This window comes from Diadema setosum, chromosome 5 (assembly GCF_964275005.1).
Source record: "Diadema setosum chromosome 5, eeDiaSeto1, whole genome shotgun sequence".
NCBI lineage: Eukaryota > Metazoa > Echinodermata > Echinoidea > Diadematoida > Diadematidae > Diadema > Diadema setosum.
This window is the reverse complement of record NC_092689.1, coordinates 19,396,717-19,412,039: the sequence shown is the minus strand read 5'-3', so window position 1 is coordinate 19,412,039 and position 15,323 is coordinate 19,396,717. Positions and strand designations below refer to the sequence as shown.

The 15,323-nt window shown below is 37.7% G+C and overlaps 1 protein-coding gene across 1 annotated transcript in view; it reads right to left on the bottom strand.

Annotated features, from left to right (window-relative positions):
• Positions 1-12,265, bottom strand: part of LOC140228774 (uncharacterized) — a 66,928-nt gene extending 54,663 nt beyond the window's left edge. Inside the window, exons 1-2 of the mRNA XM_072309049.1 lie at positions 12,172-12,265; positions 11,748-11,797 (exon numbers count right to left, since the gene is read on the bottom strand). Of these exons, the coding sequence (XP_072165150.1) occupies positions 11,748-11,797; positions 12,172-12,265 (144 nt within the window). The remainder of the gene's footprint in view (positions 1-11,747; positions 11,798-12,171) is intronic.
• Between the last annotated feature and the right edge of the window lie 3,058 nt (positions 12,266-15,323).

Sequence of the window (15,323 nt, the reverse complement as noted above, 5' to 3'; positions counted from 1 at the left end):
AGGACTTTTTCTTTAGTTTATCCCCTATAACAGTTAGGATTATACGGATTTATTTATGGTTTTCTTTTCTGGTCACGCTATTTTTATTTTTTTTTTTTCGTGAAAGAAGTGGGACCATGGGCCCTGCTGCATATATAAAAAAAAAGACATGTACATAATATATATAATATGTATGCATATCATACAAGATGATAAGGCGGAGAGAGAGAAAGAAAGATTTACTTCATTTTAATTTCTATGGATACAGAGGCGGTTTCTGATAATTAAAACCTTATGACGTAAGAAAATGCTGGTCTATGAAAAAGTGTTGTGTAACAACATATTTCTGACCCGGAAATCTTGCAATTTACTTGGTGATGCGGGCTCTTTGCGATATGCACTCTTCAACTCGTGCCCGAGTGACTCCTCGTGCCATTGATTCCGTCAGTCAATATCGTTGATTAAATTCCACAGTATTGACCGAATCATAATAGGGTTTGGATGGCTTGCGCCGCAGAGACGTGAAATAGAGCAGACTGTTGGAGGTACAATCTCCGTTTAGTGACACTTTCCCCATACCACGCAGCCGGCGTACACTCCTCCCCCTCACTCTCTCTCTCTCTTTCTTTCTCGTAGATATCCACTTTCTCTTCCGCATTCCTTCATTATTTTTCCCCCGAGAGCCTACATTTTGTCTACCATTCATTCCACTCTCTTCATATCAAATATCTTTGTGTTTTGATGGACTCGTCCTTTCCGGATTTTTTTTTTTTTTTTTTTTTTTTGTTGTAAGAATGGACTGAGCTGATGTACTGCAAGTCTAACCCTTGATCAAATCATTGCGATCTTCAGTGGATGTAATCTTTTATATAAAAATATCAGAGTGATACGCCATCTGTCGACATATTTGTAGACATTAACTTGTTGTTTGTGGCGGAATCAATACTTCGTAAAACAAAACAAAACACAACAAAACGAAACGAAACGAAACAAAACAGAAGAAGAAAACACCACCTGTTGGCATTAGTGATCTTTAAAAAGGCAATGATTTAACAAGAAATATCGTACTTATTAAGCATCCACGATGGATTGTCCCCTGCAATATGACTCTAAGTGTATTGATATTACAGGCCAAATCTCCACTGGGCAAAGCCAACCAGAATTTCTTCTTCTTGTTGTTGTTGATGACAAATTTTAAAACACCTTTTTTTATATAATGAAACTATGAGATTCTGAAAAATATGTCATCAAGTCGCTGTTTCCAAGCCTTTTAGGTGGCTGAACGAAGTTGTGTACAAGTACAGCCCACGGGAAGCACACAATAACTTAACAGAAAAAATACACAAAAATATACTGGTTTATTCAAGTTGAGATGAACTGTGTACAGAAGGGGGCGAGGGGAGAAGGTGGGGGAGAAGAGGGGCTGAAGAGTAGAAGTGGATCGAGGTTACCTGGACAACATGCTGACAAGCAAGATTAAAAAAAGATAGAGCATGTTGCCTATTTAAAGATAATATAAAGTTTTGGTATTACCTCAAAAGTTTCCCTGAGTTTCCTTGTCTTAGTTTGTGTTTGAGGTTAAAGTACCTTTCATATAACTAACACTGTGAGACTTACTCGCCCCAAAGTGCTCTCATGTCTTAGTAATCATTCAATAATGGTTTCGTACCAGAGCCGCCGCCGTACGACGGCGGCGAGGTAGTACACGTATTGTGCGAGATAACTGCGACCAGCAGCGTGCAGCCCCAACGCATACGCATACTGTGTAGCTAACTGCGACCAGCAGCCCCATACGCATAGCTAAATGGGGCTTCGCATTGTAGTTTACAGGATCATGACAGATTTAGTATAGCGGGTAAATATCAACTTAAAATCCAAAAATTTCTTCAATTTGAAGACTTACCAGTTAAGTTGAAGTATTGAAAACAGGCTTTGGGCAACGTTTGGTTTTGCCAATAGTCCCTTTCTGTTCGAATTGATGACTGAATGTGACTCGGTCGAGAGGACCTTGGGAGAGCTACACTGAATTGACGACCAGCGCATGCGCGCACAAACATCTTATCCGTTCATGGATTTGAAATTTGTTCGCATGTGATGTGTGCGTATGTAGTAATCAGTGTATGTAGCTCTCCCAAGGTCCTCTCGACAGAGTCACATTCAGTCATCAATTCGAACAGAAAGGGACTATTGGCAGAACCAAACGTTGCCCGAAGCCTGTTTTCAAGACTTCAACTTAATTGGTAAGTCTTCAAATTGAAGAATTTTGTGGATTTTAAGTTGATATTTACCCGCGATACTAAATCTGTCATGATCCTGAATGCTACAATGCGAAACCCCATTACGCTATGCGTATGAGGCTGCTGGTCGCAGTTAATTGCATGATTACTAAGAAATGAGAGCACTTTGGGGCGAGTAAGTCTCACAGTGTTAGTTATATGATAGATACTTTAACCTGAAACACGGAAATTCAGGGAAACTTTTGAGGTACCAAAACTTTTTATTATCTTTAAAAAGCAATTGCACGCGATATATTCATTGAATAGTTTGCTTCTATTTCGTGCTGAAGGAAAAACATTCATACAATTTATTTGGATATTTATAGAGAAGCATAACAAACGATAAATTCATGTAAACCATGTAATTAAAGTTTCCTTTGTTGTTGTTGTTGTTACTGTTTTATCTTGACTTGTCTCTTCAACTACGGTAATTCTTATGAGCTCATATTTGCTAAAGGGATTGAAGATTATTCTTCAACAACATTATTGCTTGAACATTAGTCATGAAAAGTTGGCAAGTCTCGACACTAACATGTGTGTGTGTGTTGTGTGTGTGTGAGTATGTGTGTGTGTGTGTGTTTACTCTTGGCAGGTAAATAAAATGCTTTAAATATCACTGTGACTCTGACTAATAGGTTAGAAAGAGAAACATAAAAAAACACAATAATTCAACAAAGCATTAAGATAATAACGAACCGGAAGAATTATGTGGCCTCACCTATCACCAATGACAAGCCAGACTTTAACTGCCATAAGACCATATTATACAGCATTATAGCATAAATGGCTATGTCCATGAAAATTGGTAACCTCTTGAGCAAGGCTGAACACCAGCTCCCTACCCCCACCCCACCTTCCGGACTATGAGTAGACAGTACAGCGGCTGAATGAGTTCAATATAAGCAGATGACCCGAAGTTGTAAAGGTTATACCGACTTGATGTATAAAACAAATGATATGTTGGGAAACATTAACAACGCTGAATCGAAAACAACGTCACGTTTTGTACGAGTATCTGATGGAAAGATGGTAACGTCATCAACTCTTGATGATGGCGTCCTAATCTTTCCCTTTGCTTTTGAATGATGCATACAATTTGATGCACTCGTCACTGACGTTTAAAGGTACTGTTAACCATTGGGAGGCGTGATTTCGAAAATGTTCGAGTTATCACATTTGATGCAGATTGTGCAAGTCAGTTGTATCGCAAAACAACCTACCATATAAAGGTTTCGCAATAAAGCCTAAAATATAAGGATACCTCACTTTTCAATTCAATAGCTTATTCATTTCTTTTAAAAAGATACAAAACGGTACATGTGTCGATTTGACTTTCATCCAGCTGGGAAGGACAGATCATTAAACACAATATAAGATATAGGCACGAATGGTATTATAGCCACAAAAAAACTAGAACAATTCACACTTTGCTTTTGTAACAACAAAAAGGAAGAAGTAATAATATTTTTCTTGATAAACCATAACTGTCTGTGGTTTATTATAGAAACAATTTAATTATAACTACTGTTCACATTTTGTATATTTCACAATACTTAACATTCATTATACTGATTTTTACATTGGTTGTTTCTTTTTTTTATCGCTAACTCACATTTTAGAACTATTTGAAGCACTTAAGCTGGGTTTTTGTTTCATCTGCAAATGGTAAACAATGCCTGTAAAGAATTCGGGTTCATCCAATATTTGGCATGCCATCAATAACACACAGGTTTCTAACTTACGAATATTCTTTAAACAAAGTGAGTAGATCTGTACGTCTATGTGTCTGGTCGTTAGTTTGATTTTTTTTTTATTGCTGTTATGCTTCTTTTAGTGTTCTGTAAAACTGTGTTTAAAAAGATATATAGCTGAATTATACCCCAAAGATTCAAAACAGTTTACAAGTTGTTTTGTATATAGATAATCAGGCGTTCAAAACAGTTATGTTTTCAAGTTTACAAGCTGTTTTGTATGTAGATAATCAGGCGTTCAAAACAGTTATGTTTTCAAGTTTACAAGTTGTTTTGTATATAGATAATCAGGCGTTCAAAACAGTTTTGTTTTCAAGTTTACAAGTTGTTTTGTATATAGATAATCAGGCGTTCAAAACAGTTTTGTTTTCAAGTTTACAAGTTGTTTTGTATATAGATAATCAGGCGTTCTATAGTGAAGCTTGATCTTATTCATGAGATTGACATATCAATAATTATATTCAATTAAAATGAAATCAAATATATTGTATTGTATTCCCCATGTCACTTTTGTTTTGTTTTTGATAAAATTTCTTAGCAATTAAAACAGAATAAAAGTACAATATACATGTATGACACTTTGTTTAAAATTAACGTATTGTTGGAAAAGAGAGGCCGAATTAATGTAGATGTGTGGATCACTTAATAAAGTAAATTTACTATAGAAAAAAAAATAAGGAATGCAACAGTCCTTAGATATTCCTAGGTAATGTATAGGTCCTATAGCGACCTATACATTACAAGTTCTGCTCTTTAGTAGGTCCCCCACATTTTATGTTGGTAAAATTGTCTTTTCTTGTATTCTTTGTAATTACGACGCTATGTCTACTCTTATGTTCAATTGATTGTATCATGTTATTTGTGCTTGAGATGTGGAACAATAAAATCGAATCAAACTAAAAAAATAGTAACTTGTTGCACAGATTTGTAATTAATTCAGTTCAATTCAAATCAATTCAATTCAGTTTAATCTGTGTTGTATTTCTCCATGAAAAATACATGAATTGAATAAAATGAATTGAAGTATAGGCCCCTGTCACCATCCTTATATTTCCTCTTGTGTATTAAACGACTCTTTACGTCAAAAGTGCCCCATGATGTACCCTTAGTATTGCAATGGCATGTTCGTGACGCATACTACGTCCAGTTTATTCCACTCCCAAACCTCAGAAGACATTCGAAGAAAAAAAAAAAAGGAAAATTGCAAATACGTCAGCAGCCAGAAATCAAGAAAAGTAGGATACTAGTATGTTGACGTGTAATTAAATTCAAATCATTGTGTGAGATGACTGCGATAGTAGTATGTGAATACATGAAGCTGTCTGTGGAGGAGAAAAGAAAGATCCAAAAAGGGAACACAATGAGAAAAGGATATTATCTTATTTGGGCGCACTGTAATGGATGTATGTATAACATCGTTTCCACAACGCACTGGGCTTCACGATCAAGGATTAAAATCGTTGCTAGGAATTCAATCTAAACTGTAACACCAAAAGTGCGCACTTCTGAGGTGAATGTCATCTTCATGCCAATATGACCCACTTTCCTCGGATAAAAATACAATGACTTTTGGTAGATTAATCTTCTAACGACACAGACACCAGAGAAGAAAGAGTCGATGCATTTATTTCCCCTACCTGTTCCCTTCGTCCTATCCAGTATCCCAAAGATGCGGACACATTCACGAAACTGATCCCGATGGATGTCTGTTAATGAGAGCTCATGAGACGTAAAGAACCATCACAACGAGATGTATAAAACCCCAATTTTCACGTGTCTGACGTCACAGGTATATCCAAATTTGTTAATTGTACTGTGGCCATGCTTCGTATACAAACATGTGGCCCCCCTTGTGCTCATTAACAGAAATTGATGACATCGAAGTCCGCAACTTGACGCAAAACGGCCTATTAGTCACGCTTGTTTATAGATTCCCGCCAAACTGTGAAAAACAGGAATCCAGACCGGTGTCAAGATCCACTTTTGCTCAATCAACCAAAAATCCCAAATTTTTACAAAAGGATATACGACAGCCATCAGCTCTTCTCCATTGATACAAGCGAGGATACGTGATGCAAGTGTGTAAAACATTTGTCACGTGAATAAATTTCGAGTGTGAAATGATCGGCTAACTTAGCTGTTGATAAGTTTATTCATGCGAGTCTCGAACCGCATCAGTCATTACGCAATAACAGAAATAGTTGGAAAGGAACTTTGGAAGTTCTTTGCCGTAACCAACAAAGCGGAAATTGGTAAAATATATCGTACGTCACGAAAAATCAGCAAAATAGAAGACATTTACCGTACTAGGAGGCATCATAGTGTGTAAGTGTATGACACTACCCCAGCTATCTATTTTGATCTAATTTCATCGCCTCTGTTATTCTGTACCTTATAAACCGTAGCTAAAGGAGTAAAAACTAATTGTGATTAGCACGTCATATGTACGAAGTAGGTCAGGATTTACAACGATCGATTTGGTGAATAGGCCTTCGAGCGTTTTACACGTCAGCGTATTTTTTTCAAATCATTTCCCCATTCTTGAAATAACAACTTGTAAAAACAAACAGGCATGGTTGCTCCTCGTAAAGAGAAATGACTTTTGAAACTTGTCACTTTAATTGCAATCGATTGGTTTCGGCCTGCTCACAGCAATTCGCAGAGGCGTTTTTTTCATCACTGATCAGGTAGCAGGTGCCACTATCAGCTTGAATGGACAAAGTGAAAACGTCTGTCCTTCTCACTGACAAGCCGCTAGGCGGCGCATTACTTCATGTTGCACACAGCAAGCTGATGATCTGATAAATCTCGAGTATACAGTAACACGTTGAACAGTTAAAGGTCATAATATCCCTTTTGCAAATGTCACGAAATTGTGAATGGTGGAAGAATAATGTCTTAAATTGTGAATGGGTTTTATTTTGTTTTTTTAAAGAAATGATTAACTTCCCCCCATGTCACTCGACAATGACTTTCCCCATTTGTGCCGAGAATAATGTGTGTGTGTGTGTGTTTTGTGTGTGTATTTTGTTTTGTTTTTTGTCAGGTCCAAATAGATTTAATGGACATCTACAATGTTTATTCCCCATCCTGGCTCATAAAAAAATTTCCAAGTTTTATTATTGTGAGGAAAGTTCTGAATTACCTACCTATAAAATATACCAGTTTATGAAATGGATCTAATTCTCAGGGTTACAAAAGGGACCCTTTTTAAAGGAACTAGCAAATGCATGCTGACTTGTGTTAAGTCATGATACCCTCAACATCACTTACGTGGCCAAATGAATAGCTGAATGCGTACCATGTGTTTTATGATAAATTGTCTACTATTTTCATTCAGATCACGTGAATAAGCCAACAAAAAATATCATTGCTGTCAATCATTACTAAAGTACTAAATAATATTATGATTAACAAAGGACATTCCAGGAAAACATGTAGGCCTAAGTTTTGCTCGGTCTAGGGGGAGGTGCATTCCGATGTCTTTTGTTCTTCATTATAATATATACTTTATATCTGAAAGGTGTTTTGTTGGCGTATCAAGCAATCTGAAGACAAATAGTAAGATAGTAGAAATACAATTGTTTTATAAAAAAAAAAATACAGGGCACATATTTAGACATTCTTTTGACCGCACATAAGTGATGAATGGTTACAAGTGAACATGCATTTCTAAAAAGAAAAAAAAAAATAGAAATAGGGATTTCGACAACTGTTCCTGCTCTTGAGGCTACTGATTTTCGTTGTGATGATGTATACGATGTTTGACTGCACTACATGACCTTAAATTAGTTCAGTTTTTCTTCTTGCTGTTCTGTCCCTTACATTTCCAGAAATGCAACAACGTCATGTCATAACTATGTGGTCTACGTTCGTTTTCAGATGATGCCAAAGACTCTTAAGACACACCTTGGAATGGTTCGGGTTAAAAAAATAACGATTATAGTAATAACGTGCAAGAATAATAATGATGATGATGATGATAATAATGATAATGATAATAATAATAATAATAATAATAATAATAATAATAATAATAATAATAATAATAATAATAATAATAATGATAATAATAATAATAATAATAATAATAATAGTAGTAGTAATAATGATAATAATGATAATAACAATGATAAATCGGATGTCTGCTGATTCACGACATAAAAACATGTGTTACTCACCTAATTGTGGTAGAATGAGAGAGAGAGAGAGAGAGAAAGAGAGAGGGAGAGAGAGAGGGAGAGAAAGTTGTGAGAGAGGGAGAGCGTTGTAAATGACTTCATCACTGCATGGGTTCCAAAACCTCAGTTATGCACAAAATACACAATTCAAATCATCATAGGTTAGACATAATTTTCTCTGTCAGCAATAACAATACCCCGTGATATTACCGGTTTATACGATGCTTGAAAATTATTATAGCATCTTTGTTCTTTAACAGTCGTTCTCAGAACTAATCTCGGCTAAAATCTAATAACAAGCCTTCTTCATTATCAGAATGAAGACAAACATGCTTATTTTGTCATGCCGAAATTAACCAATGATTTTCTTTATAAAACAAAAATATATTGTTGAAACCTTCATACAGCATACAAACATGCACACTTACAAGATGAATTGCTTACAAAAGAAAAAAGAAATAGATGTGTCCTCTAGTAAGCCTGCAAACGTTCATCGCCCAATCTCAAGTTCGCAGAAAGCTGCCGTCAGTAGTCCTCCATCATTCCCCACCCCCCCCCCCCCGCACACCCACACGCATCCACACCCGTTTCTGTTCATGAGGCAAATTATGACGAAAACCGGAAATTTGCGATCGAATATCATGCGGCAATAATAATGCCAGAATATGATTTTTCCCCGCCCTTTCACTGTGTGAAAACAGCGAAGAGGCGGGGATGGCGTCGTATTTCAATCCACGATAATTGTCTAATCTGCGTTAAAAGGGGGCAATTGAACATCAATCTGTCCACTTCAAAAGTACGAGTATGTTCGGCTGCGATGCTGAAATTAGATCAGTCTGTATTTCTCTCTAGCCGGTATCAAATGACGCGGGGCTCTGGCTTCCTCTGGAGCAACAGACTCTTGACGATATGTCGCTATATAACGAGTGGTCAGGTTCCCGAGGCAGGAAAGAGAAAGCATGTATCATGGTTCGAGACAGCCTTAGGAACAAGGTCATGCTTATTTCTCTATGGGTTTTTCCAGTTTTGCGCTCGTCTGAACCTCCCCAGATTTCCGTCCACGTCTTCTCACTGGGACCAACGCCACTAAAGTACGCCTCCGGACCGTCAAATTCATCACCACTACACCCATCACAATCACTAGCACATCTTCTCTCCATACTATCCGTCTATACCGCCCGATGTGCTACTTCTACTTCTGTAATGAAATACTAGATTTAGACGTGTCACACAAGTTGTGCAAGTTTACTTCTCTTGATGCTGAATAATTATGCAGTCTTCAATTCATATTGCAGGTTTTTTCCTTGTTAACTCATAATATTATGTCTCCAACTTTTAATACCAAAAACTGTTACAGAATTTCTTTTTGAATTGAAAATTCTAATAGTAACATGACAATGATCATTGCACCAGGAAAATTTTGTTAATGTATCTCCCAAGCTCTTTCTCTCTCTTTCTATATCTAGGGATCTTTCTTGCCTCCTTTCCTCAAGCATTCTTCACCACAGACACGCCACTTACATTACATAATGCGTAAAGAACTGTACAGTCGTATAACCTCAGTTTTCGTATGTTTCATCAATCGCAAGCACTTAATAGAACTGCATAAAAGTTTCGAGATGTGAATTCAATATCAAATTTATTTGACTTGCTAAATCGTGCAACTGAATGATTCGTTTTTCTTATTCACTTGTAAAGTCTCACAACTTTAATCATATTATTTCCAAGGTTCTGCTTATTGTAAAAATACATAGGTAGAAAACATTATTTTGGCAAATACTTGAACATTAGATGTGTATTTGAATTGTCCGAACCATGTACTCCAAAATCTCACGAACTGTCACGTTGCTATTGGAGCTGCCGATGTCTGCACAATTCAGACGACAAAATCTCGAACACAGATGACTCGTGGCGCCCTATGGCGAGGAGGTCATGATGTGAACAATTGATTCCCGTCAGGCACGGTGCCAAGTCCACTCTTCCCTCAGAAGTTTGATCACGAGTTTTAGAACGGCATGAAAACGTATCAGATTGAAAGGTATCGAATGAAAAAAGAAAAACCTGGAAACAGTCGTTCTAAATAAATGGTTCTAACTCTTATCTTATGTTTGCAGCTATGTCATGGCATTACAGGCAATGAAATACATATCACAAAAAGGTCTACTATTAGAACGCCAACAATGCATATGCAGACCGCTCTTGATAAGTGCCTCCCATTCTAATCGTCTTTCAATAGTATTCATTCACTCTCAAATGTGTCTTTTTGCATGTTGGTATTAAAGTGTGCGCAATACTAATTGCCCGTATTATCCGTTCAGTGAAAGAAAAAAAAAAGAATAGTGACACTGCGCCCAAATCCCCCATATCAAGGTGAAACGGCATGTACGATATCCCTTCCGGAAACAATGCTAGGAAGATGCCATGGGCGTTGAAATAAACAGGGTTAATGCGACTGTACTGTAAAATGCTGGACTTTCAACGGAATCCAAACAGAACCATTGGATATGCTTTAACTGTATTGTTTATTTTGCTTAATGTGTTTTGCATGTCTTTTTCTCATTGACTATTATATACGGCATTTATTTTTGTCAGAAATTCACACCGACAATGGACACTACATGCCAAAGTTTTTCACACAAAAGTAAGACATGTCGACATGTTCTTACATTGAACTTTTAGGTCTGCGAAAAGCGGAGAATATGAGAAAGTATGAAAGACCATGCAAAAACTATGTTCGTAAGAGTTCTGTTTCGCCACGGACGCCATTCTCTCGTGTCACGCACGACGCGTGGCTGAATATGGCCTCCCGGCAGTGCCTGGAGGGAGTGCAGGAAAAGACAGCTCGTTTGTATACAAATGATATCACTGTCAGACAGAGTGTGGGTGAGTGTAACGGAAGAAGTCAGACAACCATCACACTTCGATTTCGACGATCGTGACCGTACGGAGTCCATGAGGATTAGGTCAACGGATCTGAAATATTGCTTTGGTTTCTCTTCTCATTCCTTCTTTTCATCCAGATACTCAACAGCTTTCCTTCTCAAAAATCATCCCTAGCTAGCTAGCTCATATTCTTCGTTTCAAAGGCAGCCTAACTCATGACTAAGATCTGCTGCTTTCTGTTAGTTTCGTCATCGTCTTTACATCTGATACTAATTGTTTGTTTTTTCTTTGCGAGTTACAGGTCAAGGTTTATCAAACAAATTACCATATACGTGCAAATGATAACATGCCTACCAATACCTTCACTTAGAACTAATACAAACGATATGTTTACTTACTCGTACACTCTTTAAGACTGATTTGTCTACTGTGATATGACGGATTAGCTTAATTATTATCTACACGCATTCATAGATAGCGACAAACAATTTGGAGAGGGATTATCGATTAAACTGATACACAGAGAAAGTAAAAACAAAAACAAAAGCAAAAAAAAAAACCACACCATTTACAGTCCGTTTAAATCAGGTACAGTGTGATCCTGGCGTCCACCGCTGTAGCTGCAACCAACTATCTTGAAGATATTACGTGATTCTGTCTTTCCCGTGTCTTCTTACTGGACCTGATCGTTCGGCTGCCTGGTTATTCAGCTGGGGGTTGGCAACACCTGGGGAGATTTAAGGGGACGAGGGTTGAGGAGTGAAAGGCTTGTGTGATGAGGTGACAACAAAAGCAAAGTAGACAACCAGCATTTAGTGATAAAAAAACTGCAATGGTTTCTATTCATTTCCGTTTTAGAATAGGTCAGAAACGTTGATGTATTAGAATTAGAAATCTGCCATTTCCTAACCTTTGAATTTCATTTACAATGTATATAGTGCATTGATGGAATATATACGACTGAAAGTATTGCATATCGGGGTATTTCAGTGATGTCCTCTCTCTCTCTATCTCTCTTCTACAATGTGATGCTCCAAAATAAACCACAGCAGCAACAGCAGTGACAAAGATATGACCATTATCATTTGCTACTCCACCCACGATGAGAGACTACACTTAGATACTTGGTCTCTATCGGCATACCCGTCGCCTCGGCAACATCGGCCGGGCCCCTCCGAGGGTGCGGCTGAGACATGGCATTTGATGGGGCACGGTCTAGCTTGTTGCGTTAGCTAGCTACCTTGGCGGCTCTTCGCGGATGTTAGCTAATGTACAGTCCAGCATGAATTAACGGACGATCGTTGTACTGACAAAGACTCTTCGGCATGATTGTGGAACAAGTTCATATGGTCTCATTTTCAACTCTTTTCCTTTCATATTTATTTTCTCTCACAGCAGCAGGCAGCGTCATTGTACTCTACTTGATACTGTCCCTATGACGGTCTTGTTGATTATTTCTCCTTCTCCTTTCTTCTCCTTCTGATCTCTTTGTTGTTGTTGATGTTGTTGTTGTTGTTGTTGTTGTTATTGTGTGCAGTGTGCACTCAAGCTTGTCCAGGTGCACTTGCGTGCGTGCAGTGTGTGTGGGTGAGTGTAATAATTATTGATCGTGTTTGACTTTCTTTTTTTTTTCTGGGGACCTACCCCCACAAGCATTTTGCTTCTACGTACAAGGTCCCCCTCACAAAATCGAAATCATCCACTATGAATGTAATGTACTTTAAACTGATTGAAAATTCATTTTGTGTCATGTAATGTTATAATAGTCTTTATGATATATTTCATTTACATAATATGTGTTACTTTTCATTGTCATGGATGTACGTGACATATACTGTAGGCCTACGTATGATTTGTGTGGAAACTTAATAAATGAAATGAAATGAAACCGCAATTTGCGTTTACTTCTATATACATGCTATAAAACAGCCTCATAATAAAGATTGACTAGGTTCTTCTTTTTATTTTTTTTTTTTGGGGGGGGGGAGTTTTCAAACATCTGTAAGGTTCTGACGGGAAAAACGACTTTTCAGTTTCCCAAATAAATCTGACATTGCTAACAAGGCGGTACCATCTCACCAATTGATATTTTGGAAAGACATCTACAATATAGTATATACAACTATTATGTGTGTAACATAAAATGATAGTAACAAGAAATAGCGAAATTGGATTTGATATTTTCTTCAGAGAATTAACTATTGCATCGTGTGTTTTTTTTTCGTCCGCGAGCATAAGGGTTCCAAATAGGTACATAATTGCAGGACTTTGTACCAATTAAGATGTGCAGTGTCATTAAAGCAATAAACTCTCAAAGCTAAACACAGGTGTGTGTCCCTTCTCTTTCCGCTGCCACTGCCCCCTCATCCCTCCACCTTTCCTCACGAATCATATTTTGTGGTCTACACGAAAAAAAAAAATACTGACGTTAATTGAAGTGGGACACTGTATGTGTATGTGTATGTGTGTGTGTGTGTGTGTACGTGTTTTTTTCTCCCCTCCACCACCCCCCCCCCCCCTCCCTCTCTCTCTCTCTGCTTGGCACCTCTGCTGAAACTTGGTCATAACGTTGGCCAGCGGGGATACCGAGAAATGTACGTCTACCAAGCCGCTGGTAATCGCCTGACACTGACGTACGGCCTCCGGAAAGAGGGACTGATGGTTTGCTTCAGCCTTTGCACGTTTTCTGTTTGACTTGTCAGAACTTGTTATGCCGCGGGTAAATTCATAACCCAATGCCCTCCTTCCACGGAAAAGACATTCACGGCTTTTTCTCAGATTACGTCACAATATTAAATTGAATGTCCATATTTCCTGACAGTAAATCATGCAGATAATTTTGTGAAGCTATGTCTTTAAATGGCTTGTGTAATAGTTTTGTTGTCGGTTTTTTTTTTCTCGGGGAGCAGTTGTCCCGCAACATGTAGTGGAGTATGGGAACTTTACAACGTAAATACAATATTATATATAAGATATATAATTGATGTATGTGTGTGTGAGTGGGGGATGTTTGCAGATGTATTTTTTTTTCAATCTGGACAAAATGAGACTGAACAAAATCAAGTCCACCAAATATAAGTTTAAGACCTGATAATTTGAGTTTAGACTGAACACACAGAAAAATGGTTCTGCATTCTCAGCTAATCCATCTACCAATAATTATGATATGAGATGAATGCTGCAAAACGTGAATTTCAAACTCTTTCGTGATAAACAGGGATTTTCAAACGGAGACGTGAAAGAAACTACAAACTGGTACCACAAACGCGTATTTTACACATAAAAGAGGGGAGGAAAGTAAGGGGGTGGGTGTACGAGACAATTATTAACGTGTGAGTTTCTTATCTTGAGCTCACATTCTATACATTTACCGAACAGCGATTTTTATGATAAAACAGGCCAAAAACAAACAAACAACTCAACATTATATTACACACAACCGTGGTTAAACAATTATTTACTTTCGACACTTCTTTTACATGCGGCAAGGAGTGCGTTGAGGAAGATCGGGCATTTCAACGAGATATGTTTTATCCAAAACGTCATGGGAGTAATAGGGGTGGGGGAGATGAAAAAGTTACATAATTCTCAACGCTTTTACACTTCACCTGAACTTTCTATTTTTGGAACAAGAGTTGAATCTACCGGAATCACCATTTTTAGCCCGGTATTTGTTTGTTTATTTGTTTGTTTGTTTTTGTCAGTTTTTACGTAATGTCTGCGATATTGAACAGGAAAAAATAGACACACAGTAAATTGGGAAATATATATATATATATTAATGATATACATGTGTGTGTGTGTACGCGTGTGTGTCTGTGTGTGTGTGATACCTCATTGAAATGTGTAATAATATTGACTAAACTTTGCAGTTGGACTACATAGGACAGCAAGTGTCATCTTTGAAATACTTTAACGGGAATAAAGTACAATACTTGTATCGGGACTGGAGATGATAATGACCGCACACACAAAAAAAAAAGTCAGACAATGATGCCATGACGTCACCATTTGAATGCCAAATAGTGCAGTTGAGCAGTACGGGAAGTACGTCATTAACATGACGTCACACAGACCTGTCTAGGATGCATCGTCAATATTTCTCCCGGCTCGAATTTCTGAGATCAGATTGTGGCAGCGTTCACTTTAACGGCACCGATATCTGACGCCCAGCAATTTTCAAGACCCCAAATTTAGGAAGTATAATTTGAAATTTCATACAGGCATTTCGAGTACGTTCGTAGCCAAGGCAC